At 45.4% G+C, this 22,633-nt stretch overlaps 1 protein-coding gene across 4 annotated transcripts in view; it reads left to right on the forward strand.

The window, feature by feature from the left end:
- Positions 1-22,633, forward strand: part of LOC126293555 (plectin-like) — a 210,774-nt gene that overhangs the window by 176,170 nt on the left and 11,971 nt on the right. For 3 of the 4 annotated variants that reach the window (XM_049986828.1, XM_049986829.1, XM_049986831.1), the window contains 2 exons: positions 1,684-1,815; positions 13,708-13,824. In XM_049986828.1, the coding sequence (XP_049842785.1) occupies positions 1,684-1,815; positions 13,708-13,824 (249 nt within the window). The remainder of the gene's footprint in view (positions 1-1,683; positions 1,816-13,707; positions 13,825-22,633) is intronic. The other variant, XM_049986830.1, reaches the window with a different exon arrangement.

Below are 22,633 nucleotides of genomic sequence, written 5' to 3' on the forward strand. Positions count from 1 at the left end.
GCTACTGGTGTCCGGGTGCCGTCCTGCAGCAGGTGGGGACAGAGGTGAGGCTGCAGTGGTGAGTGCAGCAATTCGGTCGTTTCCGTCGCTGTGTGGCCGTTCTGGGCGTATCTCGAATGCCAGACGGTTACGGTGCCGAGTCGTATTCCTGCCTGTGTGGGAGTCTGTGCCACAGTTGGTACGTGTCGTCCTCAGCCACCGGATTGTCGTGAATCCTTATTTTGACCGATTTCTTTATAATGTTTTCCCGATAGACGGTTGCTCGGCACAGTGCCTCGGTGTTCTGAAAGTTGAAAAGTGTTCAGTCTCACATGATAACGTGTACTGCTATTGCCGATTTCTCCCTGCGTCCCAGTCTGTGTGTCTGAAGTGCTCCTCGCCCCGTTCCAAAATGTGGCACTGCATTTGCCTGAGCACCGGCGGCCACATACGTAGGTGATGCCGTATATGCTCAGTCCGTTGAGTTCTACCGGATCTCACCGTGAGCAGAGTTACTCCTTTGTCTCGAAGTGTAACGTATCACTTTGTAAAAGTGATAAGTTATTACCCGTATCTGTTACCGACGAATGATAATCGTCATCTGCATGTAGAAGTTTTCTTAAGTGGATAATAAATAGGAATAGGCATATTGTGTGAGAATTTGTTTACACTTGCAAGAAATCGGGGGGACGGACACGGTGTTTTTACGAGATGGGACAACTCTACTGCCAGTTACCGCCCTATGACACTTTCCGGGCTTTCAGTTGTTTGCAGAGACGCGCTCTTTCTCTGAGAAGTGCACTGCTTCGGAGAGTGCTTGTGGCATTAAAACGGTAACGTCATGAGGTCGGCAGAAGATTCGTTCTGTTTCTATTTCGTGAAAGGGAAAGACTGCTCAGTTAATGTAACGAATGTTATTCTTTACGACAGAAATGTATTAAAAGAAGTGTTTCCTGCTGTAATATTCGTGTAATAGATAATGTTTTGTGGAGAAGCTGTATCTCTTATTTTGTGGATTCGAGAAAGAGTTCAGACTTCTCCATTGCAGCGTCGAGGTTTCGGTCTGTAGAGATGAAGTTGGTGAAGAGAATAAGTGCGGTACATAAGCACGGCAAAGCGGAGGGGAATTACGAGTGACTGTATTACAGTTTGTGTACTCTTTCAGCTCAAACTCTTAATCTGACTACATAGTAACTGAGTCAGAATACGAGGAACCCTTTAATTGCAAAAATGAACAGAAATATAAATGGAAGAACATCTGCAGTTGTCAAGGCTTAGTTTCTTGTACTTACGTCACATACAACATTTCGTAGCCTTTGTATGCACTGAAATTATCAAAGATTAAATAGTATAACCTAACCACTACAAAGGACATATAAAACAATAATGTTACCGGCGGTGGCAATTCCGTAGAAACATTTTTAACTGTTCCTGTAATGTTAAATTGGTGCATGTGGACGTCCGAGTGCATGTGCTCACATCTCGTCTATACTCTTCTTATCTTCTTAAAAACATTTAAGTAAAGAACATTTGTTTTCCACTAGTGATAGATTTGATTCCTTTCTCTTTGTAGCATAAGACTGCAATACAAAGTAAGCGAGCTGTGCCACGTAATCGGCTAATTTTGACCGAGTGAAGCAAAGCAGTGTGTCCCTAAACCTGCCGTGCACTACTGTACCGTACCATGTCATGTTTTGCCCGCAGGTGCTGCAGCTGCAGGAGCAGCACTGCGCGAGCCTGGCCAAGGCGGAGCAACTGTACGCGGAGAGCCTGCAGGCGGCACGGCTGGCGGTGGTGGAGGCGCGCGAGGAGGCCGCCGCGGCGCGCCTCGGCAAGGTGGGTGCGCCGGTATGATCGGTCTTTTGTGTTCTCACTTCTGTTTTTTTCATCCAGATTCTTTAGTTGCAAGTTTGTAACTGTTACGTTCTCGTTACTCAATATGAGTGACTACCTGTCACCATCTTGCGAAACTTTTCTGACATCGAACGCTGACTACCTCTAACTGACTGTATGAGGTGCTTCAAAAAGGACTTAACAACTTTGAAAATTCAAGTAAATTAATTTGTAGTGCCTACAGGGGTGATTGTAGTGTCAATTTGTAGGGAAATACATCAAGTTTTGTCTCGTGTAGTTGCCTAGTGCCAAATTGCACTGTAAGGAGGTTTAGCGGCGATTCCTTTAAAGGTGGCCACCTTCACTGGACCGGAGCGTGCTAGCTGATCAGTTTGGTTCGAAGAATCAGTCAGCGACAACAGTTCGGTGTATGCTAAAGATCCTCCTAGTAGGCTTAAAATTTATGAGTGAGTGGCATAAATGTTTTGCACAAACAGGGTGCTCGGTAAGACGTGGGAAATTGTCGGGTCGCCCGAGCACATCTGCCGGTGTCGAGCGAGTGAGACATCGTTTTGTCAGTAGCCCTACTCTAATGAAAAGAAATTGGTATTTTTATTGTACAAAGTATATTTGTGCAGTTACATCATACAAAGCAAGGCAAAACATCCTGAAGGACTATGCTAAGATGTGCTTATTTTTTGACAATATAGTCACATTAGGTATCAGTGGAAGTTTGTCCAGTAACCGGATACCATACCTGTGTAACGAAAGCAGATCCCTCGTGCATTACCGAGAGTATTGCACCTGTACAGCAAGAATTTCAGCTCGTGCTAAGTTCGGTGTCAGTTGCAGCGAGGATCTGTTCTCTCACCCGTACCGCTCGTCCTGTGCGCGGAGTGGTGACATCAGGTATCTGGCACTAGAGGTCTGCCTCTCGGGTTTGTGCTCACTCGAATTGCTTGGTGTGCGTGGCTGCGTTAAGTCTGACGTGTGTTGGGACAACTGCTTTGGGCGCGGGAGGCAGCTGCACTCGACTTCCTCGACAGCAGTTCCAGTGTTGTACGTTCGAATTGCCCGGCCGTCTACTGTAGTTATGCGAGCGCCTCTTGGTTGTCCGGTGTCTGATTGTGGCACATGAAGGTGAGATAAAGGAGAGTGCAAAAGCGAAACTCGATTCGAAAGAATATCTCCCGAGTGCGAAATCTGGTGGCGGTAGCGACGTTTGGGAGGGATTTTCGATGTCGACTGATAAGGGTGTCGGCTTCATGTCCTGTGGCAATTTCTCTGGTCTGCTGTCTTCAATATCCGCCACCACACATCTGAAGGCACTTGTCTACAGAAAACGACAAAGTGTGAGATCTGAAGCATTACCAGTTTCGGTGGAAGCTGCTGTAATTAAAAGGTGCACAGAAATATATGCCAGAGATCTCTGTCTGTCTAGATTAACATTAGGCATATGATTTCACAGTTTATGTCAGGAGCTTGTGAATGTTCGTTCAGAATCTCTCGCCAACATTTTGCATTGTCCTGTAATAGTCGCAGGAAACACTGAAAGGTGAGCTGCCGAAATGTGAGCGAATACTGTGCGCGGCATTATGCGGACCGTAGTCGTGAGAGCCTGTGGACGTGCAGCGGTTGTACAGACCAATGCGTATCGGAAAATGTGTCACCTGTCTGTTACTGCACACTCTGTTTATAGAGATTAGGCACAGCTAATATGATGTCGGTGACAACTCACTTTTCTAAGGAAAAAAAATCTGGGGAATTTATTAATAACTACATTGGGAAACATTCGTATTGTTAGGAGTATATGCCCACCATTTTAATAAGGCGTGCTAATATATGTGAGGCACTGCAATTCTTGCAGCATTATGCATACATTACACACGTTTTGAATGCAGTCATGAAACACTTGTTTGTGACTCTTACTCGCTAAATGAGTTTGCAGTGGTTTGTGTCATGTCCTACACCCTAAGATACTGTCCGTTTTGTGAACAAAACTGGTGACGTGAATTTGATACAGACTATCCCCATGAAGCAAGAGTCGGAGGGCCGGTGAAACAGCTTATTTAGAGTGTTACAGTCTGTAGTTAGGCAGTGCGATACAATCGCGTAAATGCTCCCGGAGAGAAATGGCTCTGAAAAAATTCCTGGTTATGACAACAACAATAACAATAATGCAAAAGATCTTTGTAGAGCTATTCAAAGATTCAATAGGAATGCTGGAAGGCAGGGAGTTTCCAACAGTTTGTTTTGTTATGTTATGGGTGCACAAATGGCGAAGCCATCGTAATACGAGAGCCCAGAGATTCAGAGGTACATTTAAATTACTGAAGTCTCAGTTTTATTGTTTAGTAAGCACTGTGTGTCCAGCAAATGAAAATCGCGCTTAGTTTCAAAATGCCGGTTTCAATGTCACCAGTATTTTGGCAGTACAGTGCAGCTGTCATATCCTTATCTATCGACTGTAGATACCCCAAGTGGTCCACTTCACAGATGCAAAAGTCAAGTTTTGGATATAGTGCAGAATAGTGACATTTCTGTAGTCACGTTTCCGATTATTGTAAATGATGTCTGTTTCTGAGCGAGATGAGACATTAAATACTGGGAATCAAATTTGTGTTGAAATATCATTTCCTGATAACCTAAAACAAAATTACAATGTGGCAGTAATATCTTACTCTGCCTTTGTGATATGTGCAAGAAAAAGTAAGCCTCACCCAATGTTTGAAACAATATAATCTCTGTTTTTGGAGTGATCATTCCATGTGCCATGTCATGCTCCATCTACCAAAGAAAATAATTAGTTTTTGATGACATAATGTAATTGGATACATATAAAAATCTACTCACCTCACCAAGTGCCGGCAGGAGAACACACACACACACACACACACACACACACACACACACAAAAGGTTTAACTTATGTGAACTTTTGGAGCCAGTGACTCCTTCTTGTGGCGAGTTAGTTGGAGATGAAGGAAGAGGGGTGAAGGAAAAGGACTGGACAGGTTTAGCAAAAGGAATACAGTTCAGAAAAGTCAGACAGAACCCCGGGTCAGGGGAGACTTACCAGACGGAATTGGATCGTTGGGGACTGCATCAGACGAGATTTGAAAATGTGAGAACATAAAGTTGGAAGACAAGGCAATAAACGAGGCAGAGATAACTGCTGGAACATTGTGCACAAGTTAATAAGAGTGAAAAGGTAAGTGCATTGTATGTAACAGAGGTGGAAGGGAGGACGGCAAAAAATAGACTGGTCAGAAAATGAAACGCGTAGAAAACTAAAATGGAGTGAAGAATAGACTAGTTAGTGTGAAGAAATGTAGAGATGGAAGTAATTAAAATAAATTAAGATCAGGTGGGTGGTGAGAACCGAGGACATGTAGCACTCGTCCCCACGTGTGGAGCCCTGAGAACCAGCCACAACAGGACAGTGTTTTGAACGTCTCATCTAAAACACTCTCTCCTCCTTAATCAGCTGTATTATCCATTGGCGTCACTTTCAGCCATAAACCTGCATTTAATCTTGCTGCTTTTGTGAAGGACCTACTTTCTTTTACACATAATGTCGACTGGAATATCACTTTGTGACCCAATCCCAACAGGAAACCCTAAATTGAACTTTACCTCGAACATTTCTGACGGAGATCCCAATTTGATTCACCGTCATGACCTCAGAACCGTCACTCGCAGGCCTTAGAGAATTTATCACCTGTGGCATTGCTCCGTAACCTTTCCACAGGTCCCTACAACGTGACCTAAATCTGAGCTCTACGTGCCCTAAAAGTTGATGATTCCATTATTATCTTCCTAGCAGACAAAGGATCTACCACTGTGGTAATTGACTGACAGGAGTACGTCAGTGATGGTCTACGCCAGCTGCCAGACACCTGCAATCGAGGTCCCATCCCTGTAATTCGAACTGACCTGCAGTCCCTCCTAGAAAACTCAGACCCCTCACAAGGACTTACACCTTAGTCCGTAAAACTTCTTACCCTACCGTGAATCTCCACCTTTTACTTTCTTCCTAAGATCCACAAATTTTCAGACAGTAATTCCAACAAGTATAAATAATGTTGATGTTGAAATATTATTTGATACAGGAGCAACTATTAGTGTCATTTCACTGGACTGTTTAAAACAGATAAGCTGAGGGGTAAAAATGCCCACGTTTTCTATCACAGGATGTACCGTGTCTGGCGCGTTCAGCGCAAGAATGCAAAAAGTTGTAAGACAGGTACGTGTCGACGTTACAATACAGGAGGCTCAAATAGAAAGTACATTCCTGGTTGTTACTAAAATGAGAGTACCATGTATCTGGGGTTTGGATTTTTTATGTGAGACCGGTGCAATCATTAATTTAGAGAAAGGTGAATGTATGTTTAATTCCAACAGTAATGTTTTGACACCCACCATGAGAAAGGGCTGAGTAATTCCAAATCAATTGTGTATTAATCTGATGGTAAAATACACATGAAAATGTGTATGATATCGGCATTATGAATGTTCTGAAGAAATGATGGATAAAATGTCATTGCAGGAAAAGGGGTTAGGATCAGAATATTTATCTGTTATCCAAAGGGACGAATTGTACTCCTTGTTGGAAGCGTACCAGTCGATTTTTAATAAACGTCTGGGTATAATAAGACTCTGAATACCATATAAAGACGTACGCGCATAAACCCTTTTGTCGTACTTCCTATTCTATCCCGTGGACAAAGAAAGAAGTAGTCAGAAAGGAAATCAATAAAATGTTAGAATGGGGTATTATTGAGCCTTCAGATTCCGAATATTGTAACCCTTTTGCAGCGGTAATTAAACTCAATCCTGACATCAGATTGGTGTTGGATGCCAGAGAGATCAATAAGATCGTTATACCCGTACAAACACGACCGGAGAACCTAGAAGAGTTAGTACAAAAGTTTTACGGTGCCCGCTTCTTAACTTCTTTGGATATGCGTAGTTCATATTGGCAAACCAGAATATCGAAAGAAGTTACCAGTTTACCGTCGTGCCATTTGGGTTGAAAATAAGCAGTGTTGTTTTCATATCGGCATTAGATACCGCACTGGGCAGAGACCTTTTGAATGAAGTTACTTTATATGTGGATGATTTGCTAATTGCTTCTGAAACTTGGGAGGAACATTTGGACTTATTAAGAAGAGTTTTTGCGAAATTTTTGGAATACAGATTTACTGTAAATTTGAGCAAATCCAAGTTTGCTCATAACCAATTGAAATTTCTTGGACATATAATTACTCCTGAAGGTATAAAACCAAATCCTAAAAAGATGGATGCAATTAATGGATGTGCTTATCCAAAGAATAGAATGGAATTAGTCATTTATCGGATTAGTTTCATTTTTTCGACAATTTTTACTCAATCATTTAGGAAGCTAAGACTGTTTGTTACGGCTGTTAAGAAAAAATATCATGTGGGAGTGGAATACCGAATACACGCAAGCTTTTGATAACATCTGCAATGGTTTGACTAATGCTCCACTGTTGCATCATCCGAGACTTGATCAAGATTTTTATATTGCTGCGGATGCTTCTGAAACAGGATTGGGTGCCACTGTTTTCCAGACGGACAATCCAGAAGATATCAGTACCATCAAACTAATTGGGTCTGCCAGCAGAACACTCTCTAGCTGTGAACGTGCGTATTGTACTACTGAACTGGAAGCACTGGCCGTGGTCTGGTCCCTTAGAAAGTTTCGCTATTTTGTATATGGGAAGAAGATCGTTGTATTCTGCGACCACAAAGCTTTATCTTTTATTGTGAAGGGAAGGATGTTCCATTCACGTTTAACACGGTGGGCCTTGTTACTGCAAGAATATGATATTACGCTCAAATACATCACAGGGAAAGACAACAATATAGCCGATGCTCTTTCGAGACTACCGAAAAGAAAGAATGACGACGAGTGCGAAGAACGGACTGTTGACTTCAAAGTCATGAATTTATCAAATCGATATTGAGAGAGGCAAATTTCAGAGCTATGTTGAAGTCTCCCACAACTGCAAGAAGTTGATAAGTTGTGGAAAGCCATTAGACGTGCTGTTGAAAGCAAAACGCTAAGTCACTCTCAAGAACAGTATCAATTAAAAATCTGGAATATTGTATTGAAGGAAGGATGAAGATGATGATTGGAAAGTTTGTGTTCCAAATAAATATTTAGAATTACTAGTATGGTACACTGGTGTCATTTTGGTGCCGCTACATGTACAGGCAAAATAGCACAATACTGCTATCGTCCAAATTTGGGACGTCTAGCTTCAAATAGTCTTAAGAAGTGCAAAATATGTCAGAAGGCAAAACCCATAAACTATTGTCGTAAGATAGAATTACATCCGATCGTCCCACAACAACCTTTAATGTTGGTGTCATGTGATGTCTGTAAGCCATGTCCCATGACACGTGGATGGTTCAAATATGTTTTGGCTTTCTATGATCTCTTTTCAAAATATGTGAAATTATATTCTTTAAAAAATCTCCACGTTCGACCCATGCTACACAAATTTATCAACGACTATATAACTGAGCTCGGCAAACCTATAATGATTTTGACAGACAACGCTGCTTATTATACGAGCAAAGTATGAAGAGACACTATAAAAGAACAAGGAATCCAGCACATTTACATCTCAAGATTTTACCCTTGTGGAAATCTGGTTGATAGAATCTTCCAAGAGTTGAACTGATTTTTACGGACTTTTACGGACATACCTAAACAACATTATAAATGGATCGATTGGATTTATGAATGTGAGAAAGTGCATAATGACTTACCACACTTGTCGACAGGTTATTCACCTAACCAAATAGTATTTGGTGAAGGTATTGTGCAAGAATGGCTGAAGAAATTACCTGCGATTGAAAAAAAGATTACCGAGAAAGAAGATATGGTGAAGAAGGTCTATGAAAACCTGAAGCATCAAGCACAATTGAGAAAAACCTGGTTTGATAAAAATGTGAAGTCACATATGATGTAGAGGAAGAAATTTTATTGAGAAATCGCCCAAAAGCATCGACCAGGAAAAGGCTGAATAAGAAATGGCAATATTTATATACAGGTCCATACAAAATAATGAAAATACCTCATGAAGGGAGCTACCTCCTGGCAGATTGTGATATTAATGTAATTAAAGGCTTGTTCCCTCACATAGACCTGAAGAAGTATTATCAATAATGAGCAAAATATAGATTCAAGAAACTGAATGATACCAGGACTACACTTGGAGTGGACTAAATAAAAGCACTTGTGGATAAATACATACTTATACTAACTTACAAAGAAAATTAAAGAAAGTAACGAAGATTTCCATGAGATACCTTCTTGGTATCAGCAACAATGATGACACTGAAATACAATTTATCCTCTCACCGAACAGCGAGGATGGATTTTAAAAGTGGAATTAAGAGGAAAAGAAAAGACCAAATCCTCTCTGGTTAAACAAGTGACCTGATAAGGGTTTTGGCCTAGGATGCCAATCGTCGAACCCGGCTGTGATCCCCGCCTTGCACAGTTGGTTGAAGAACTGAGGGCTTTGTCCAAGAAAAAATGTGGTGTAAATATGAAGTGATTAGAGCGAAGTGTTCCTAAGACAACCTATAAACAAATGTGGAATTTAGTTAAGGGCATTTTGTCTAGGCCCATTAACTCAAATATTGTAGAATGTATGTACTGACTTGTTGAGTGAATCTGAGAGTGTGTGTATACGATGAAACAAATACCCTCTCCTGTCACAGTACACAAAAAATAAGCCTGTTCTGCCTGGAATCCTCTTCAAGACATCACAGTCTGGGGGGCCGAGTAACATTACGAGTCAAGATAGCTGTAACGGAACTTGAATAGCGTAAAGTTATTGTAAAAAACGCACGCCGTGTGATTTTTTTACGATTTGGTCGGTCATAATAATAGTAACATGCTTTTAAGTACAATTAAAATATAACGGCGATACCTGTTTAGTGTTATTGGAAATAATATGTAGTAAATTAATGAGTAAGGTAGACGATCCTATAAGAAGAGGTGAAATTGGGCATATTAAGGTGTTTTGCTTTATATCGACGAAGCCGATGATACGGCGTCATTTTTTTTTTTTTGTTCACTCTTAGAAAAAAAACAAGTAAAGAAGTGCTAATTGTGCATTGTGAAAAATATAGGGCAGAGTTTTAAATAACTACGGTATACGATCATAGTAACAAAAGACATTTAGTTACACGAAATCACGGATAGCGAAGTGTGGTCATTAAATTGAGTACGCCCACAGGGCAGTCAATTCCGGGATAAATCTATACGCATCTCACGAGAGTCGTGTTATTGAGTCTGCTTTTTATTATTATTGTTATTATTATTATTATTATTATTATTATATTGTGGAGAGCGGGCTCCAATTTATTAAAAGGAGAAAAACTGTATCATTATCATTGTTGGTGTCGAGCAACCAAAACCGTCCATCAAAGGGTTTCAATGGAACTTTGGAGATAGGGTTCAGGCACTCGCATATACCCCACATCACAGTGTGAATGAGTGGTGAATGCGGAATAAAACTGTGAACAAAGTTACGTTAAACAAAACAGAAGAAACAATACAGGTTGGTCGTATCTGTTGTTATTCCATGAACTGTAACATTTCTTATCGTTGCACGAAGCTTTTATAGACGATCGTTATGACAATTTGCTTCGAAGGGATCTCGTTACGAGTTATATTTAGGGGACCTGGTGAGGAGGGGGTAGTTCGCAGATCGTAACTACTGCAGCTATTCTGGAATCAGGTGCTACAGTGACCGTTGTGTATTGTCAACGACTTAAGGTTGCTATATCTCGTGCTCTCAGATCGACGTGCCTTTCCACTCGGTATAACGGTGCCTCACGGGAACAGTGAGAATGCCGACTACAAAGGAAGATACAGTAGACCGTCCCTGTAATTCGAACTGACCTGCAGTTCGTCCTAGAAAACTCGGACACCTCACAAAGACTTGCACCTCAGTCTGTAGAACTTCTTACCCTACCGTGAACCTCCACTTTTACTTTCTTCCTAAGATCCACAAATCCAATCACCCTGGCCGTGCTACAGTTGCTGGCTTCAAAGCACCCACGGAATGTACGTCTGCCTTAGTCGATCGACACCTGCACCTCTAGTAAAAAGACTTCCCTCTTACACTGAAGATAACAACTATTTCGTAGATTGTCTGAAATCTGTACCCGTCCCATTCCGACAGCACACCTCGCTTGTCACCACCGATGCCGTTTCCCTCTGTACCGACATCTCCCACATTTCCTCAGTCGGCAGCCACCCGATTCCAAACCTGCGACGTGCTTCCTGCTCACCTTAATCGACTTTATACTTACCGACAATTTCTTCACCTTTGAGGGCAGACATACAAAGAGATCGGGGTTACAGCTTTACTGGGGAATCACATCCAATCCCGATACTGCTGACCCCTCCAAAAAATAACTACCGAGTACACCATTTGCCACTCGGTACTGTGCCGGTCTCGAACGTATTACTCGGCCGCTTCCTAAAAGTCTGCCCTAAAATGAGGTCCTTCCGTCAGACATTTTTCCACCGCACGAAGAATAGCGTTTTGTCGCTTTCCCAGTCTCCACAGTATCCTCGTCAGACCCTCTGCTCCTCGTGTCCCCACTGCGCACCCTGCTACCGCCAGTGACGCGGCCCACTTCGTACACCAGCTATTATGTAAATGCCGTTCAGCCACGACTACCGACTGGTTGAGGGTCTATACTGGCGACACGCGACGTTCTGTACAGTGTGACAGTCGTAACATTCCTCAGAAATCTGGAGGTGGGAACTAGTGTCCTTGGTCCTTGCCGGCTGACTTGCCACAATTCACACAATTCCGTCTGTCTCAGCATTTCTTCACAGTAACTACTCTTTTTTTTCACTCCAGTTTAGATTTCTACATCTTTCGTTTTCTGACCTGTCTACTTTTCGCTGTCCACTCTTAAATCGTGTCCAACGTTTTGGCAGTTATCTTTGTCTTGCAAATTACCGTGTTTTCCATCTTTAAGCTCTCAGGTTTTCAAATCTTGTCCAGTGCAGTCCCCAACATTCACTCCCTCTTTTTCATCCTGTCCAGTAAGGCTCCCCTGACCTGGGGCTCTGTCCAGTTTCTCTGAACTGTACTCCTTTTCCTAAACCTCTCCAGTCTTCTTCCTTCACCCCTCTTCCTTCTCCTTCAACTCTTCTGCCAGAAGGAGCAACCCTCGATTCTAAACACTTGGGTAAGTAAAACCTTTGTGTGTGTGTGTGTGTGTGTGTGTGTGTGTGTGTGTGTTTTCCGGCTTCAAATGTGACTCGTGTCATCTCGAACAGAAAAAAAAGAAACTATATCCAAAACGAGGTGTTTCATTGCAATTTTGCCGACAGGGAATAAGTTCGACACAATTTTGGTCCTGTAAGACTTCTAATTGCTTAGACTGTCAACTGTCCGTACACGTGCACTTGAATCGATAAAGCAGACGATTCGAGATTTGGAACACGGGCCGATCACAACTAAGAGACACGATAAATAAATTATAGTTAAGTATTCGGCATTCCTGTCGCGCAGCTGGCCAGTGCCGACAGTTTCTGCCGATGTCGATCGACCGGAGCATTTGCACCGACTGGTCCGACTGCACGTTACGTGTTACCAAATACAGTAATTTCGTACACCTGAAGACGACATTTTAAAATACCAAAACTGCGCGTATTTTTAATAAATAATTAATACGACTGAAAAAATAGAAATGTGACTTTTTTCCATTACGAGACCAACAGAAGTTTACAGTTGTGTAGTTTTCCTCTGAAATTTTAAATTGTTCCCTAATTTTCACCATCAAGTAAAGCGAACTAGTTTCTTGTCCGCGTCACAGTGATGTCGCAGTTAGGCACTACTGCCCGGGAATATGTGTAGTTCGGTCAGCTGCCGGGAGTGCCGCAGGCTCGCAGGTGCGCGGTGCGGCGAGTGCAGCGGGCCTCCGGCCTCCGGCCTCCGCCCTCACCGCGCCGGCCCGTCTGCTCCGAGCGTTTGTACTCGGGTGAGCCGTGGCAGAGTACGTCGCTTGACGGGCCGGGTACTGTATTTGCAGAACTTTACCGGCCACTCACTTTGCAGACCGCGTTACGTTCCGACAGAGTGTTTCTCGCAGAGTGAACTTGCCGAGATCTCCGAAATGGGAGCGGTGCCTAAAATTATTATTTGTACGATAACACCTGGAGCTTACGTAGAGCACGAGTTAATGCCGTGTCCGTGTCGTTCGAGGAGTGTCCTGTTACGTGAGAGCAACACGACTAGGAAGTACCTGGCCTCGTCGAGGACGAAGGACGTAGAATCGCCATCGGCTCTGCAGGTCTCGAAGTACGAGGCAGTGTCGACGAAATGTGAGTGGGCGCGTCAGACGATGGAAGCGAATAGAGACGGTCGTGCCGTCCGCCGCCTGTCGGGAGACCGGGCCGTACCGAAAGGGGACATACGACGGGACGGGTCGGCGGGCCCGTGATCGCCGATGTACTTTACGTATGTGCCTCGGACAGTGTGGGCACTCCGTCCCGAGATGCGAGAATGTGACGACGGAATGTGCCCTCCGTTACAGTCCGGTAGGAAGTTAACCTCGCAACCCTTACGAGGAGTGACACTCGGTTCGGGTTGACGGAGGTCGTCGAATGAAAATTTTGAGATCTGTGTCGTGACGCACTGTAAGACTGTGTCATTTTGTACAAAGTCTCTTTTGCCGATGGTAATTCTATGAACTTCTTTCCCTCAGTTACACCCGTGCTCTCGTAATAATAATAGGAGCACATCTTTAAAGGGCCGTGTGTTGCAGAAACGTATTGGAGACTTTCGTCGGCCTCATATGATAGTTTTGCCTCTTGTCTGTGCAGGAGGAGACAGAGAAACACCTGGTGCACGTGCAGAAGACCCTGAGCGAGGTGAAGGCCGACTTCGCACGCGTCAGGAACAAGTACCACACTGCCAAGAAGGTGGTGCACGACTACAAGGTGAGCCGCTGCTCGTGTTTGTGGTGCCCGGGAGCTGCTTGTGCTGTCGTAGCTTCGTATTAGTGTATCATAAGGTTGGCGGGTTCCTCCAGAATATACATTCTGGTGCGATCAGAGTGGAAGTAGTGGAGTGGTGTGCATATTAGGAGACCCTGTGAGTATTGTTGCAATACGTAAGGGGGTAGGGAGGGTCACATTTACCGGAATTTCTTCCTTCGATCAATTTTTCCTGTCGTATCATTGAATATTGACCATCCCCCGCGGGGCACTGTGTATTCGCAGAGGGCACCGCACGACGAGGCCGGCCTCGAGTACGACACAATTTAGTTATGCTCGGACACCGGGAAGGACATAGGAGGTGCGGACTATGTTACAGTTCCCCCAGATGGTACGCAAATAATTTGCGAGTGAATGTGCATCCACCGCTCGGTCGTCACAGTGTACGCCGATCGGAAATCTCTCGAGATGACGTCGGTGTTCGCCTACCGTCACTGCCGATAGTGGGCGGTTTACTAGTCGATTTAGCTTTCTTCTCGCGATTCGTAACTGTAGCGTCGTCGTAAATGAGTAGAGTGTGCGCTACATGTCGGAGGCTGTTACCAGGAGTTTTTTAGATAGGCAATTCTCCACACGTTACAGATAATGACAGCTGTAGAAAACACAGAAGTATCTGGAGAAATGCCTCCCCACAGGCAAAAGCATTAAAGTCCTAGAGGTTAACTGCTGAAACATTCAGAACAAAATTCCACGGTTTGAAGCAATTCTAAAAAGCAGTAAACCTACGTAATAACAGGTACAGAAAGTTGTTTAAAACCCGAAATTGACAGTGGTGAGATGTCCGGGGAAATGTGTAGTGGATATTGGAATCTTAGGCTAATGAGAAATGGAGGTGGTGTATCTGTCAAAATAGAAATTGAACCTGTCTGTGAGACTGGGCAAGGCCCAGAATCAGGGGTGGACATAAAATTATAATTAGATCCTTCTGTCGACAACCGGACTCGCCTCCAGATGTAAACGAAAGATTCAAAGGCAACTTCAGTTTGCACATACGTAAGTTACTCAATCGTACTGTAATCGTCAGAGGAGACTTTAATCGTCGAACAGTCGATCGGCGTAGCTACTACTTTGTTTCTAGTGGATCTGACGAAGGTAACTTCTGAAACTGACACCGAGTCCTGAATCTAGGAATATATTACAACACCCGACGTATCAGTGCCGTAGAGACTGCGAAGAGAAGATTAAACTGATTACAGAGCACACAGAGGCATTTGGCAGTCACTCTCCCCACACTCCGTACGTCAACAGAGTGGGGAAAAGGTCCGACGACCGGTGGGCGACGGCATGTACCCTCTGCTGTGCATTACACGGTGGTTCACAGAGTACAGGTGTAGATGTATAACTAGACCAGTGTTCTTAGTTATGTCAGTGCAAATGAGCTTTCAACAACACTGTCACCATACTAAAGTTAAGTAGTATAGCATTTCTTTTGTAAATTGTGCACAAGTTTTGCTGGTTTGTGTGTTGCATGCCCAAAGTGTAGTTGGCCCTGTGATTGTTTGGCTGCTGTGAAGTAGCAGAATCTAATTTTGTGGTAGGGGGCTCTCTCGGACGACGAATGCGTTTGATGAATGCAACGTTAAATGTATGGCCTTTTTTTAGCATCCGAGTAGGATTGACTCTGGCATCAGCACACATGCAGTGTAATTCCAGATGTGGTCACTGGGATGGGAGTTCTGTGTCCCGGTCGCCACACCGAATTTACGCGTATTGAGCCTTAAATTGGCAAGAGAGAGGAGTGTAAGCAGACAGGTAACAGAGGTCCCGTGTAAACGTTCTCCACGTGAGAATAGCCCCTTTTAATTCCTCTGTTTTGGGAAACAGAAAAAAATAACATATGGGTCACGTCTGGTGAACATAGAGGCTGGGGACTCGTTACGGAATTAATTTAGACAAAAAATTCTTATTCCTCCACCTTACCCCGTACTACTCCCCGAAATGCAGGCGCGAGCGGCATTGGACTCTGTAAATAGTACTTCTTTGACCTCGTGGCTAGAACTCGGCACACACTGTGCTGTTAAAATCGAAGAACACGTTGAGCTTCGTTCAGTCTACACAGTCCAGAGTGCTAACACTGGGATGATTGAATCTCAGTTTCCATATCATAACAGGTAACACACATTTTGTCACCTGTCATGAAACATTTCAGTAGTTCTGCACTGTTAATGACTTCTAGTTACTCCTGAGCAGCTTTCTGTTGGCACTGTTTTTGTTCGAATTCAGCATTCTGAGAACAAATTACACTGTAATATGTTTTGTACCAAAATAACTTAGACAGTTTTAAGACACGAGACAATTGCTATTCCAACATAATCTGTGACTTATCCGAGTGTCATTCTGAGATCGTTCGTAACCGTTCCTTTCACTTCGGCTACAATTTTGTCATTCGGCGGTGATCTGGGGCTTCCGGGACACTCTCCACCGTCGACACCTTCACGGTCTTCTTTGAAATGCTTATGCCACTTGTAAATCCTTATTTTCCTCATATCGGACTCGCTGAAACTGGTATTTAAATTTTAGAAAACTTACTGCTTTATTATAGAGAAATTTAAAACAAAGCAAATATTGCTGAAACATGTGTAGCCTTTTCGGCAACTGACAGCAAAATAAAAATTGGATACGGCCAACATCGAATGTTTGCTTTTCAGGCACATTTATGAATGACATTGAAAAAATTGCACAAATTGGGCTAGTACAAAACAGGAAGTTAAGAAATGCCAGTTAGTTTTTCAGCATACCTCATATGACTCTTTTATAGGTGGATGAATGTCTAATACCCACAATTAGCAAGGAAATCTTAAAGTAATAAAATGAAACAGTGTAGGTGGAAATTTTTGAAGACACACACACTTATATAGTGGTCAAACAAAAAGTGCGAGAAATGCACGCTCGAAGATAAATGCAGGTGCTAGCCGAGGCTGCAGGTTTACACTGTCGTATTTCAGTAATTTGTCACAGGTGTGATTTGTACTCGGAACCCTGTTCCGCGTACTCTTGAGTGTATTGTGTCAGATGCGAGCTTATCCTCGGTGCTCGTATGGTGGTGCTTCTGTAACTGACGTAGCTGAAGTGTTTTGTGTCCGAAGAGGCACTGTATCGAACATTCATACTGCTTACAGGGGAAGCGGAGAAACGTCATCAACTATGTGACAGTGTGGACGAGAGTTGATGTTGAGTGATTGTGACTGGTGGTCATTAGAGAGGAATGTGATGAAAAATAAGAGGACCACAGCTGCAAAAGGACTTCAGAACTGAATGTCTAATTCGTGATCCCTGTCGGCGTCAAAACGAGACGGAGGGACTTCGTAAGCGGGGAACTGCCGTGCGAGCCGGAATTCGAAAACCACTCGTAAGTAATGCATGTGCCCTTAATGGGAAACTGTGCTGCAAGAGCTATAGAACCTGGACTACGGACCGACGGAAGTCACTCGGTCTCGCTTTACACCGTCTTCGAGTTCTGGCCAAATTTGTGCCCCAGTGACGATTTGTGGAGCCATGTCTCAATACTCTGTGGGCCCCACAGTTACTCTGTGAGGTCATATCACAGTCAAGGATTATGTGACCATTTTGGTTGATTGGGTCAATACTGTGGTATAATGTTTGTTCCCCCACGTGGTGCTGTGTTCTGAGATAACAGGCATGCTGTTCACAGAGCTCACACCGTCTGAGACCGGTTTTGTGAACACGAAGAAGAATTGTTCGCATCTCCCCTAGTCGCCAGACTCGCCACGTGTCGATACCTTCGAGCCTCGGAAAGGAGGGGTACGTGATCTCTTTCCACCTTCGTCACCGTTACCTGAATATGCCACTGTTTTGTAGGAAGAGAGGTATAGGATTCCCTCGAAAACTGTACACGACCTGTAGGTATCTGTTCCGAGATGACTGGAATTGTTTTGAATGTCAGAGGATTTCTGACACCATATTAGGCACGGTAAAGTAAGTATGTATATACACCGCTAGCAGTTCAGTCCCTACTCGGGTACCAATTTGAAAGAAAAGCCTGCATTTAGATTGTGTTTATAGCTGGAAATGGAACTCGTTCATTCGCCCTTCATTCATTCACATGTTGCGTACAGGCCGTCGAGAAGCCTTCGAGGATGCCGAACGAGTCAGAGAATACGTTAACCTGACGTAAAGGCGCAGTAGGACCTTAATCGGTGTAAGATATTAATAAATGGTCGCTGTAGTGCTTGATGCTTTTCAAATGTATGCCATCTAAACTTAATTTACTGAGTCACTAAGAAAGCTTTTTATTTGAAGAAAAGCTGCCATTTACTCAGATTTTTACATTTACAAGTTCTGAGCCCTGTTTACAGTGCATTACCACTGATCTTACAGCTTAATAACACACTGTTACTTTGCCACATAGCTTTTCAATCTCTGAATCGAGATAACCCAATAATTTGTAGAAATAGTGGTCAGTTGGGTGTGTCTTTTAATTTTCTTTTGATTTAGTGAGAATCCCCAATTTAGTGCTTTACGTCACAGAGCCTGCCAAGTTTTGTACCATGAGAGTGTGTGTCTGTTGTCTGAACCCCAGTTGAGGAGGCGAGTTCTACATCGAAATAATTTTTCTGTCTTGTTTTGTGACTGAGTACACCACAGTGCAGCTGAAACTGTTTTTAATGGTCAGCATCAAAAACCATTAAGGAGTAAATGTACTAGGAAGTGAATTTAAGAATTCTAAAATATGAATGTCTTGCTCTTCTGCTTGCAGAAACATCGTATTAATAATTAGTAGCTTCTCTCCCACACCTTTACTTTCATACACATTTGACTCATGTATCTACACATCTTCTTCTCTACCCTCTCATGTCCACCTCTTCCTTCCACTTCTATCTGTCTGTCTTGTCCTCCTCCTTGTCCTCCTGCTCCTCCTCCCCCCCCCCCCCCTCCATCTGACTCTCCCCACTCTCTCTTTCCACCACTGCATCCATCTCCTCCTCTCCCATCTCCCTGTCTTTATCATCATTCTCTCCTCTCCCTCTGTCCATCTCCTCATCCCTCCCTCCCTCCCTCCCTCCCTCCCTCCCTCTGTCTGTCTGTCTCCTCCCCAGTCTCCTTCTCTGTCCATCTCGTGTTTTGTCTCCCTGTCCTCATCGCATTTGTGCCCTCTCTTCCACCCCTGTCTTCCCGTCCGTCTGCCCTTCCACCAACTACATTCTACTTCCCCTCCTCCCTATGCCCATTTTCCTCATCTCTGACAACCCCTTCTCCCTCCAGCCTCAGCCCATCTCCTCCTCCTCCTCCCCCCACCTCTCTCTGTCCATCTCCCCCTCGCCCCACCTCTCTCTGTCCATCTCCTCCTCCTCCCCCCACCTCTCTCTGTCCATCTACTCCTCCCCCCCGTCTCTCTCTGTCCATCGGCTCATCGGTTATCTCTCTGACCATATCCTCCTCCTCCTCCTCCTCCTCCTCCTCCTCCTCCTCCTCCCAGCTCGCTCTATCCATCTTCTTCCTCCCCTCTCTGCCCATTTCTGTCTATCACTCCCTGCCCCATGTCTCTGTTCATCTCCCCCTTCTCACTTATCACTACTCGTCTCCTCCTCTCCACTTCCCATTATTCATCTCCTCCAGTCCCCATTATCCATCTGCTCTTGTTCCCCTTTTCCTACTATTTCCTCCTGCCATCGCTCCCTGTCCAGATCTTCCTTCTGCCCCCTACTCCCTCCTCTCTCTGTCCATGTCCTTCTGCCCCCCCCTCCTCTCTGTCCATGCCCTGCCCCCCTCTCTGCCCATGCCCTCCCTCTGTCCATCCCTCCCTCTCTGTACATGCCCTCCTCTGTCCACCTCAACCTACCCCCAGCCATGCCCATCTGCACGTGTATCCCTGCAAAAAAGGTTGACAAAGCAGGCCGTACTGCTCGACATCACACACCTGTCCTACAGGGCAGCCTACGTGTTAGTGGCTGGAAAACCATTTTTGCCCGCGACGTGTAGGCTGCCTTGCAAAGTGGGCCAGTGAGCTGAGCTGATAGTATTTTGACACAATGTGCCTGTTTTGCAGGACAGCCTATACCACAGGAGCTCCTGTCACTGCGAAGAGGTAGGAAATCCCACAGTTGTAATACTTTTGAAGTTTGCCATTTGTCGAAAGGCAGAAATGCTGCATCAGCGACAGACACACAGATGAAAGGTATGGAGCTTTGCCAGCTATTTACTGGCCCATGGTGAGTGTACTGGGGTGAGGTGGGGGTGTGGGGTGGGTGAGGGATGGAGAGAGGCAGGGGCAGGGAGGGCTCCTGGGAGAGTAGGGAGCATCTGTGGGCTAGCTGCTGGGTAGCTGCTAGCTAGGGATGCAGGAGGAGGGGGCAGGTGGCACACAGTCAGGCATCTGATTTTATAGACTAGGGTGTGAGATACAGCACACAACTAGCTGGTGCAGGGGACACGAATTGGGCAAGAATGGTGTGGTGCACACACACACACACACACACACACACACACACACACACAAACACACACACACACACACACACTGCATCTCTCTCACTCACTATTGGGAGGGGGGGGGGGGGGCGGGGAGGGAGGCAGCGAGTTACCTTAGGTTTGGCCCAGGGAGGTTACGGGAATGAAGGATGCGCAGTAAGGATAGCTCCCATCTGTACAGCTCAGATAAGCTGGTGGTAGTGGGAAGGATCTGGATGGCACGGGTCGTGAAGCAGCCATTTAAATGTTACCTGTTAGGCTCTGTCGCACGTTTGGCACTCGGTGTTCCCCTCGTTTTTGGCAACACTTCGGTGGTACCCTCCGTGCTAGTTTATTGTTGTACCGATGTAAAACACTGTACAGTGGTTGCAGCAGAGCCGATATATAACACGGTTGTTTTCACAGCACGTGCCGTGCGATCCCCGATAACGGCGTAACTCGTATCTAGCTACTCGAAATCCTTCCCCCCGAACATATTCCTCCCAATTTGCCTTTCCTAGTTTCCTTTTTATCTCTTATGCGTGACAATAAATTTATTTTGCACACTTCACGACATACCACGCGCAATCGGATATACCCCGGTCACAAAACTTCCTGCCTCAACACAATTCCTTACACCCGTCAATCTTATTCAACTCCCACTGCAACCATCTAACAAGGTTTTTTTTCTCACGACTTCTAATGCAGAGTGCAGAAAAAATTTCGTATCCCTAGCCAAAACTCTAACCCGTGTCCTGTTCCTTAAATGCTGTATAAGCCACGGAATCCCCCCAATGACCTATTTCTAGATCCCACCACTCCTTTCTCAGTGACCTTCACCATTCAGTTGCTGCCAGTCACTTTCCGTCACAAATCTGACTCTACAAAATGGTGTCACCGTGGCACAGACCTCCTTTACGTACACCACATCGGCCAGAACAACATTCCAAACAGCACCTCTACAAGTGATGCCCCCTTCAGACATCCTACTCCTGCCCGGGGCACCACTGACTCCGACCCCCAGCCTACCCGCAGTGTACCTCCTCGTCAGTCGCTCGTGGCACCCGAACCCTGCTTAGCTGACCTTTTTAACCTCCCACATCCTCCAAAACTGCTCAACGACTCTATGCAAAATCCAGAGCGAAAACAATCCCAGAGCACTGTTGTTAACCTCTGCAGCAAAACCCTTAGCCCTAGAGAAGTTTCGGCCCCACGTCCAGCTTCGCTCCCACATTTAACCGTGTCGGACTTGTCGTAGACCTGCTCTCCTCCTCTTATTGCCTACAGTGGTGACACTCCTTTGCCACGATCCGATCCCAACACCGAGCCGAGCTGCCGTCCAGTCGTGGGCCTCCCACACTCCCGACCGACCGTCCCCTGGTCACTCTCTGGGAATTCCTAACTCGCGACGTGCTCGCGGTCCCTCCCCGACTCCCTCCGTAATAACGGCGACTATTCGGCAGAAGAAATTACTACCCTACGCGACCTTAAGAATGGATCCCGATCCTGTCGTCCTCTCGGCAGACGGAGGTTCCGCCACTGGCGAGAATGACAACCTGGGAGAGGGTCAGTTGTCCGACACCTCCGTCTACGAGTTCTATCGGAGTGACTGCGTCCCGGAAGTCCGGCGTAACCTCCGGTCCCTGCCGAAATCCTCGACCGCTTCCTGGAACCTCTCCCTCGGAGCCGTCTCCCTACTCGCGCCGGCAACAGTCCGCAGATCCACCTTCTAAGTGCTCCCTGAAATCCACATATCTGACAGTCGTGGGCACCGCACTGTGGCACCCTCCTGTGCTGACCTTTCCGTGGGCCACCTAGCGAAAACATTCGTAGCTTTCCGAAAGCCCAAACTCCTGGTCTGCATCGGGTTTACCGATGACATCTTTACGATCTGGACCGGAGGCCAGAACACCTCGTCCCCATTCCTCGGCACCTCCCCCGTCCTTCACCTGGGCCTCTCCCACCCTCCGTGCCACCTTCCCAGATGTCGATCTCCTCTCCTCGGATGGCTCGGTCCGTGTCGGACTCGCCCGCCGCCGAAGGTACACTCAGTTCGACAGCTGCCACCCCCTCCGCACTGAAAGTCCCTCGCGTACGGCCCGGCCACCCGTGGTAGGTGCGTCTGCAGTGAAGAGAATTCCCTCGTACGTCGTGCCGGAGGTCTGGCAGAGGCCTTCACGAAAAAGGCAATATTTACAAACGTATTTCCCGTGTCGTATTCTCACGTAGACACGATTCTCACATCCGTCCCGAGAATTAACCGCAGAGAAGTTCTCCCCTTTACGCCCAATACCGACTCGAACTGGAACGACGGAACCGCACCCTTCGTGAGGGCTCCAGTTAT

Source organism: Schistocerca gregaria, chromosome 10 (genome assembly GCF_023897955.1).
Source record: "Schistocerca gregaria isolate iqSchGreg1 chromosome 10, iqSchGreg1.2, whole genome shotgun sequence".
Classification (NCBI taxonomy): domain Eukaryota; kingdom Metazoa; phylum Arthropoda; class Insecta; order Orthoptera; family Acrididae; genus Schistocerca; species Schistocerca gregaria.